Source organism: Akebia trifoliata, chromosome 6 (assembly GCF_017979445.1).
Source record: "Akebia trifoliata isolate Shusen 1 chromosome 6, ASM1797944v1, whole genome shotgun sequence".
In the NCBI taxonomy this organism is placed as follows: Eukaryota; Viridiplantae; Streptophyta; class Magnoliopsida; order Ranunculales; family Lardizabalaceae; genus Akebia; species Akebia trifoliata.
This window is the reverse complement of record NC_141380.1, coordinates 6,748,327-6,758,068: the sequence shown is the minus strand read 5'-3', so window position 1 is coordinate 6,758,068 and position 9,742 is coordinate 6,748,327. Positions and strand designations below refer to the sequence as shown.

The window sequence follows — 9,742 nt, the reverse complement described above, 5'->3', positions numbered from 1 at the left end:
GATAGTCTTAAACTATTAATCATTATTTTTATTAAATATAGTTAGGGGTGTAATAAGTAAAAGTTGGAGTGTCAATGCATTTCTCTTAAAAAATTCCTGAACAACATTAAATGTAGGTCCGGCTTAAAAGTTCCCACGTGGGAACAATTCCTCCCCTTCCTACAAAGACCCTTCTCTCAACTCCCCAACACCCTACACTGAATAACTTCTCTCTCTCTCTCTCTCTTCACAATGCAACAAACAACATCTACAGTCGTAACCAATCGAACCCGAGCCATATGGCGGTCACGTCTCGGCTCGGCCTTTCGAACCACCCTAGCCTGCACCATAGTGGGTTGCATTACTCTCTTCGGCCCAGCCCATCTCCGCAACCAACTAGCCTTCCCAGCTTTATCTTACGTAACTGTGATTCTTATTGTGACCGAAGCCACACTAGGCGACACTCTACGTGGCTGTTGGCACACCATCTATGCTACGGTCCAGGGTGTGTTCCCAGTTATTGTGACTCTTTGGGTTATTGGACCTGCGAATCGGTTTTCGGTTACCACCATAGTACCTGCTGTCACACTCAGCGCGTTTTTTGTTACGTTGCCCGAGTCGACTCATATGGTGGCTAAGCGAATTGCACTCGCTCAGATTGTCATAGCGTACGCCGTTACTTCGGACAATGGGGTGCGTACGGGAACTACCATGCATTTGATACACGTGGCGGCTAGTACGTTCATTGCTGCCTTGGCTTCAGTACTGGCGTTGGCGTTTCCGTACCCTCGGCTGGCTTGTTATGAGGTAGGCCCACACCACTAACTGCTATACACGTGTTTGGTGGACAATCAAACCTCAATGAATGGGTTTGAAAACAATTTTTTAGTGTAAATGAATTAATGATAACCTAACACCCCTTGTACTATACTCAAAATACTCATGTGAAGTGGGGGTGTCTTCCATCGGGATACACAACTGCATAGATTTCTTTTCCCGAAACACCAATTGCACATGGGGATGTGCAACTGATCTCCCGACGAAAGAAAATCTACGATTGTGTCACATGACACGTTAGGAGAGTACATCAGAGGAGGAGTTCGAAAATCATTATTATTTTTTATTACATTGCTCACAAAATCTGGGATTCACCAATCACATCAACCCACCTAAATTGAATGTCATCCCAATTTATAGAACTACCCTTGCTGTGCTTGATGCGGCAAACACCGTCGAGTTTGTGAGCAAGAACTTTCTGAACAAATTTTTTTTAATGATTTTGTAACTCAACCTGGTAGGGTAACTCAAAAACTCAAGTAACGTGTACTCTGCAAGAATTGTAGATTTATTCCCTTGGGATATACAATTGCACATTTCCATTAAACATGTGCAGTTGTGTATCGCAAAGGAAAAAATCTATGATTCTTGCACTTGCCATGTTAGTAAGTTTTTGAGTTACCTTGTTAAGTTGAGTTACAAAATCAACATTCAAAAAAAACAAAATACTCATGGGTTTGGGCTGGTTGAGTCGTAATCCAACTAAAGTAACAGCCTATACCTTGAACTCCATTGGGATGGGCCCAATGGATATCCCTAATGTTGGGCCCAACAAACCTAGTAGAGTCCGAGTTTATGCAACACATCATAGAAGTGACAAATTAGTTGTATTATTTCAAACACAAAAAATCTCCATGCCTAATAGTTTTTCTTAAGTGGACGTCCAACTTGGTTGAGTCCGACTAGCCTTATTACATTAGTAGGTATTTCTCCCTTACTAAGAGTCCTTGGGCTCACCTACAAAAAAAAACATGATCCAATGCTTCAGGGTTGCAATGGACTTCATTCTATGAACTTTCGATGAAAAAAAATTCTAAAAGGGTTATTTTTTTTATTGTTGAATTTTAATTTTAAATTTTGGAGTTAAGTAGAAGTAGAAGCTAGGTAACCGTCCATTTTCAAAACCTCAAATCAAGTCCAAAACAAAATTGTTTTTATTATTATTATTATTATTTTATATATATGAGTTTTTCGATGAACTCTAAAGGGCTGTGGTGTTTGATGGATAATGTGGTAATCCATTTGAGTAAAACGACCCTTAGTAAGACTTAAAATCTTTACTAAATTACTAAGGAAAATGTTTCTCAACTTGTTTTCAACCTTATTAGGATTGCTAATAATCGAAGTCAAGGGATCTATATGGATGCAGGTAAGAAAGAAGTGCAAGCTATTTAATGGGAACACCTACGAGAGGCTGAATCTCTTTGTGAAGGCCTTCTGTGCTGAGAACAACACATCAGCACTTGCATCTATCTCTCAGGCCAAGTTCTTGATCAAAACAGGAACATCTCTTCTACAAAGTATCAAACTCAAGCAAGTAAGCTACTTTTACCTTTTTACCAGATTTGGGCTGTCAATGGTTTGGATTCGGATTGGTTCAAGTTGATATGGAACTAATCCAACTATAAGAGTCGATCCTATCTGGATTTTGTATACAAATCCAAATTTATAAAACTGCACCGTATATAAAATATAGATCTATTTCATATGTTGAAAGGGATTTACTGACATCTAAGACTTCATGGAGACGTTAACAACGTCCAAAACCTTCATTTTTATTTTATATCACTACAAAAGTGTCATTACAACTTGACAAAATCGGTTTCGTACTAATAAAAAAATATAAAAAAAATGCATTTTAAGGATATTTATGGAAAACCCATGATTATGGGTTAAAAGTGTCCCTACGAAGTCTCCGCCGTCAACATGTACTAAAGTATATTTTCTTACATATTATTTGATTATTAGGTCATGTTTTGATTCATAAACGCTCCGATAAGTTATCAAATCCTTGTCAAAATCCAAATCCCATAGTTCCAAGCCCGAAGTTGTTGGATTGGATCAGATTGGATTTCGGGTCTGGTCCAATCCATTGACATCTCTAGTTGGACTCAACTGCGTTGTTGCTAACACTAGTAGCAGTGGGGTGTCATTCTCTCTTGCTCTATTTTGCTAACAGTATTAACTTTTTTCTATTTGAACAGGAAAGCATGCAATGGGAATGGCCTCAATGCAGATTGTTACAACCCAATTACATTACCCCAATAGAAAGATTACAAACCCTAGAAATTCCCTTAAGAGGGATGGAAATGGCTCTTACTTCTTGTCCTTCATTTCCTGTTAGAGTAGCAGATGAAGACTTCAAAACTTTTCTCCATACCCTAAAAGAGCACCTAAGCAAAACATTGAAGCAAACCAAGTTCTCTCAACCTAGTGATTCATCAACTGTTCACCAAAGTAAGGAAAAAGGGTTCATGTCCCTCCAAACCCTTCATGCCATCTTTCCAACCCACAATGATCTACCATCTTTCTTCTTTCTATTTTGCATGAATCTCATCAATGATCAATTGATACTCGATGTCGAAGTATCACCAAATTCAAATAAACAAGATAAGTGCACCACAAAGTGGAAATGGCCTGTAAGAATAAGCACTGAGAGGCTCATGTTAGCACTTAAGTGTTCATTTTCCTTAGGCCTTGCAGTGCTCTTAGGGATGCTCTTTAGCAAGGAGAATGGATATTGGTCAGGACTTACAGTGGCGGTTGGCATGTCATTTGGGAAAGAAGCAACTTTCAAGGTCTCAAATGTTAAAGCACAAGGAACAGTCTTAGGGTCTATTTATGGACTCTTGGGTTGCTTTATTTTCCAAAGGTTTTTGGAAATCAGATTCTTATCTCTTCTCCCTTTTATCATATTCACAAGCTTCTTACGACATAGCCGTATGTATGGCCAGGCCGGTGGGGTGTCAGCAGTTATTGCGGCATTAATCATATTGGGTAGGAAAAACTATGGTCCTCCAAGTGAGTTTGCTATAGTGAGAATCACGGAAGCCTTCATTGGGTTATTTTGTTCAATCATGGTAGAGCTTCTCCTGCAACCCAAAAGAGCTTCTACTTTGGCAAAAACCCAACTATCTCGAAGCCTTGGGACACTTCACGAGTGCATCGAATCGATAGTCCTTCATGTTAGCCATGGAAACAATCTAAAACAGAAGCAAAAGAAACTAAGGATCCTTGTTAGTGAGCTAGGCAAGTCAATTGGAGAAGCTCAACTGGAACCCAACTTTTGGTTCCTGCCTTTTCATAGTGATTCCTATGGTAAGCTTCATGGGTCCTTGTCAAAAATGGTAGATCTTCTACTTTTTGCAACTCATGCAATGGGGTTCCTTGTAAGAGAATCCCATAGATTTGGGGTTTATTGGAAGGAGTTCCAAGAAAGCATAGATGGTGATTTAGATCATTTCAAGAAGATAGTTTGTTCTTCAATAAAATGTCTTGAAGAGGTTACTTTGATAAAGTCCCTAGAAACACTAGAAAAAGAGCTACAAAGTAGGGGGATATCTTATGACCTTGAGGTGGGAAAATCATCAAATGCAAATGGGTTTAGGGTCTTGAGTGGAAATGAAGATGAGATGGAGAAGATTATAAGTTCTTTTCTTGAACATTCAAGAGAAGTGATTGATAAAAGTATTGGTTTTGAAGGTGAGGAGGAGATTAAGTACCAAATGGTTCTGTGTTTGAGTACCTTAGGGTTCTGCATGGGTGGTCTAATGAAAGAGGCGAGGGAGATAGAGAAGGGGGTCAAAGAACTGGTTCAATGGGAAAATCCTTCAAGCCATGTGAATTTGCTTGAAATTTATTGTAAGATCAATGCTTTATATACATAAAAAATAAAAAAAAAAGAATAATTTCTGACCAAAATTTGTTTAAGGTCCAACTTTGTGGTATTTTTGCATCACCCTAGTTGATGAAGAGCAATTAGTAAATACCTCATTGTTTTATCAAACTTTAGAAATTATATCTTGACCAAATTTAATCGACCTTGACTTACATCAAAGGTTGACTTTTGTTGTTTATATATATGCTTTAGATGATCATAGTTTTAAAACTTGCCAGTAGACGGAAATTCGGCCCCAAAACTTAGTGAAATAAACTATCCAAGTTAGACTCAGAAAATCATCAACTCAACTCATTAATTCGACTAAGCCATCTCAAAAATGCACCGATTTGGATTAGAAGGTCGACTGAATTATTTAATTATATATAATATTATGGTCATGAACAAAGTGTGAAAAAACAAAGAAGTAAAGAAAATAAAATCGCAAACAAAACACTAGGATATACATGGTTTGACATTGTGTGTCCACAGATCAGATCAAAATCCGATCACACTATATTCTTCCAAGTTTACAGTCTTAGGGATCTCTAGCAAAAAATGTGAAAAGTGAAAAATGTGTTTCCCTCTTGGCCTCAGCCGACCAAGCACACTCTGCTTCATATGATAAAGGTCCCTTTCGATTTTGCCTCTTGTAGCCTAAGCAAGAATACAAGACATACAGTTACAATACAAAAAAGAGAAATGTTAAATGTACGCTGTTTTTGGCCTCACGCCCTTGACACCCTATGACGTGTTTGCCCACAGCCCAACAAACATGTGGCGTAATGACATCAGCAATAGAGAAAATTTATCTCTCTTGGCCGCAGCCCATATATTTATTTATTTTTAGATTTCAAATCTTTAAAAAGGTTGTTGGGCCCACAATGACAATCCAACAACATAGTCTTTTAGATTTCATGAAAATATTCATATTAAAAAAAAAAAAAAATTAAAAAAATAATGATTTTCAAACTTGATCCTAGGTGTTGAAAATAAACGGTCACCGAGCACTCAAATTTAAAAATAAAAGTCAATGGTATAAAAATAACTATTAAATTTTATTATTTTTTTAAAGTTCATATAATTTTCTCTTTTACAATTTCATTGCATCGGATCATATTTTTGAATGTCATAAGGTGATTAAATCAGAAAAGTTTTTTTTTTTTTTTCACTATGGGCAGGAGAGAGAAAGGGGCATTGGCAAAAAACAACGTCCATTTAGCATCACTCTACAAAAAAGTAAAATATTTTTATTTAAAATATTATAAACTACTTTTTAAGGGAGACAGTTGCATGTATGGACGGAGGGGCCATGTAGAATATGGACCGAGGACCACATTTGAGTAATGTGGACCGTCACATTGGTTCAAATGACACTTCATCCCTCTTGATTTGTGGTCTAGATTGGGTTTGAAAAAAAAAAATTTGAGCCAGATCTTGAGTTTGAAAATGGACGGCTAATGAACTCCCATATTTAAAATTAAAAATTTAAATGCAACGGTTGAAATTTTTTTTTAATTTTTTTTTTGTTTTTATTTTTTTTGTGTGGAAGTTCATAAAATTTTCATGCTCCATATACACAAGGCACTTGATGGTGGTTTTGGGTGCCACGTTGGCATGTGGTTCATAGGGATAGATGGTCCTCTAATTCATATAACCCCATCTCCTTTATATGTATATATAGTATTTTATTTGATTCTCAGTGACAACTAACTTATTTGGTAAAGTCTTTGAGTGATGATATCAGAGACTTAAGATCAAATCTCACAAGCACCGAATTATTGAATTCATTAAAAGCGTTCAGTACCCAAAACTAGGGAGAACAACAAGTTTGTCCTATACAGTTTAAAAGTTTTAGATTGAATTGATTTTTTTTTTGAATTCTAACTCCATCAAAAGTGATTTACAAATTTTTGATAAAAAATCAATAATTCACCATTTAAAATCACTTATGATGAAATTAGATGTTTCAGATTCAACTGATATTTGATGACAATGATCTTCTGATCACCATAAAGATCATCCTCACTAAAAATCAATTCAATCTAAAAATTTTAAGTCATATAAGATAAGCATGTTGACTCCCTAATAAATATATATATATATATATATATATATATATAGATTATTTGATTCATCCAAATCAGCTTGCTAGTTTTTCACTTGGCTAAACTCAAATGCCATATTCGAGTTTTAAAACTATGATTATGATAATGAAAAAATTCTTTTGAAAATCAAAAAAATTCTTCTACTGGTCTCGAGGAAGATGTCAAAGACAATATAATAAATGTATAGAAGCCTCTGCTTTTGAAGTAAATGCACGTATAGAAACTTTAAAAATCTATCTATATTTTTCTTGTTTAGATTCTCTAAAATAGTACACCATTAAAGCACGACATAAAAGATTATATCTAAGTCCATTGTGCCTCCATCGGTGGATCTCTCTTAAGGAAACGTCAGTCAGAGTTGGACCAACCTTTCAACTTTAAAAAAAAAAAAAAACCTGTAAACAGATGTGGCTGCTGGGATTCGAGCCCAGGTCTCCACGGCCACAACGTGGAATTCTTACCACTAAACTACAGCCACATTTTTGTTTATTGGCCGACAAACTATAGTTACAAACTGTTAACTTTTAGTCCCACATTGCTTTGTCTCTCTCCTTACAAGCTCTTGGACCTTTTCATTCATTGCTAATTGATTTTTTAAATGGAACCCAAAATTTATCAAAAGTATTTTTCATTAGTGTTAACTAGTGGGCCCTACACATGCAGGTTGTATGATCCATATTGAGTAATTATTTTGTATCTCTTTTGAGTAATTTCTCATAAGTAATTTGGTGAGACCAAAATTTGAGAGGTCATAAATACTCTCACTTTTATATTTAAACTTAATATAATCAGGGTTATTTTGGTAAAATCAGAAAATTGCAACCACATAATAGTTTAGTTTTCAAAATTACAAAATATTTCTTTTCACCTTGTAATCTTCACGAACTCTTTAATCAATATTTTAAATTACAAGTAAGCTTTTTTGATACATGTATGTTTTGCTTATACTACCTTCTAATTTAGTATTTATGTGAGAACAAAATTTTCTTTTTTATTAACTATAAGGCAGTGGCGTGTGCAAACGCATATGTATCAAAAGGATTTATTTGTAATTTGAAATATTAATTTAAGGATTTTTGAAGATTACACAGTAAAAAAAAATGATACTTTTGTAATTTTGAAAATTAAGCAACGAGATTAATGATTATACGATAGTGGGTTGCAATTTTCTTAATTTTTTTTATACTTAAAATGACATTGATTATATTAAATTTAAATATTAAAGTGGGGGCATTTTTGGCCACTCAAATTTTGTTGCCAACCACTTATACTCTGCCTTTTCTCATTATAATAGTAAATACTAGGGACCTGACGCATGTTATGCACATGCTACAAGGGACCATGTAGATCATGGATCGAAGTCAACATTTGGTTGAATGTCAACATGGTTTTTTAATATATTGATTTACATGTTCACAGAGTCAATATGATTTAATGCTTACAATGATAATGTTATTCATAAAACGTCAATATAGTAGAGTTTGTCTATGCCAACGGGCAAGGGTATCCTCTTTGGGGTTAAGGGGGTCGAATAGGAAAAGCAATAAAGTTGTAAGATGGTGTTGGAAAAAAATGTAGCAGGGGAAAATTAAAAAAAGTTGGAGAGGTACTTTTGGAAAGGGAGTAAAAGGAGAAAGATAATAAAGTTGAGGGTATTGTAGAAAAGGAAGGAATAGAAAAGGTAATAAAAGTTAAAATTTTTCTCAAGATACTTTCTTTATGGGTTATAAAGATTGACATTGGAAGATGATTGAGTGTTGATTGTGTTATTGATAGAGTTTGTTAATATGTTCCCATGGAGTTATGATTATGGTTTCTTTGGTCGGAAGTGTATTTTCCAACACATCATGCAATCTCTAAGCATGTTTTAGTGTGAGGGTATTTTGGTCATTTTAGTAAATTTTATGAATTTCGAGGATTTATCAAATGTGGGCCTAAATGTGTGTGGTTTATGTGTCTAGGAATATCATTGAAGTGTAGGGAGACTCAACAAGGGATTTGGGGATCTGGAAGATCTAAGAGGAATCTAAGAATCGAGGGTAGAGATTGGAGAGGAATCCCCTCAAATCACAATAAACTCCCAACCTTCTGAATTTCTGTAGCTATTAAGTTTTGTGCATAATGAGATAGTTTCACACGGTATCCCTGAGGGATTGGCTCAATGGCAATTTCGGATCGAATAGCAATTAACCCTGGTAGGTCATGAGTTCGATACCTAGTATAATATGAGCATTAATTCCTCAAGGGCTACCCATGAGGGTGCACCCTCACTTACTTGGTGTGAAGTGTGGGCATTGCACGTGCCCCAGGACTAATCCTTGGACAAGACCATGGTCCTTAGATTGGTCAAAGCCCATATACACCCGGCCAGCTGTCTACAGGAACACCCAGTTATTAAAAAAAATAAAAAATGTTTCACACGGCCAAATTTCAAACTTGCATAGTGGGGTACGTTTAAATCACCCAAAAATCATCATTTTCCTAGTTAATCAAACACTCAAACAAGGAGAAGGACTTTGTTATGAAAAGCAAAATTTGATCTCTCTTGAAAATGACATGGGCAACCCATTTTATTAGACCCATTAACCACATTTTCATTTGGCCCAATCTAAACACCAAAAATTAGTTTGATTACTGGTTTTTTTTTTTGTCATTTGATTTCTTTACAAAATAAATAAATAAATAAAATTGATTAAAAAAAAAAAAAGGAAGAGTAAATTACACATTGACAACCCCCCCCCCCCCTTTCTCTGATTTGGCATAATTCTATGTTGACCATCTAACATTTTGACAATTTTACTTATTTCTCCCTTCATAGATGGTGTTAAATTTAGATGTTATTTTACTATTTTATCATCTTATTATTTATTTACTTTTTATGACGAGGGTTCCAGACTCGTAAGGACAAGGCAATTGGTCTCTTAGAGCACCATATCTCACT

The 9,742-nt window shown here is 35.4% G+C and overlaps 1 protein-coding gene and 1 non-coding gene across 2 annotated transcripts; one reads left to right on the top strand and one right to left on the bottom strand.

Moving 5' to 3' along the window:
* Window positions 1–231: 231 nt before the first annotated feature.
* Window positions 232–4,703, top strand: LOC147399953 (P-hydroxybenzoic acid efflux pump subunit). The gene is made up of 3 exons (XM_086446565.1): window positions 232–786; window positions 2,186–2,353; window positions 3,021–4,703. Exons 1-3 carry the CDS (start codon window positions 232–234, stop codon window positions 4,701–4,703), a joined length of 2,406 nt encoding a protein of 801 aa, XP_086302691.1.
* Window positions 4,704–7,207: 2,504 nt separating this feature from the next.
* Window positions 7,208–7,279, bottom strand: TRNAH-GUG (transfer RNA histidin (anticodon GUG)). Its single transcript has one exon. It is a non-coding gene; the product is annotated as a tRNA-His (tRNA).
* Between the last annotated feature and the right edge of the window lie 2,463 nt (window positions 7,280–9,742).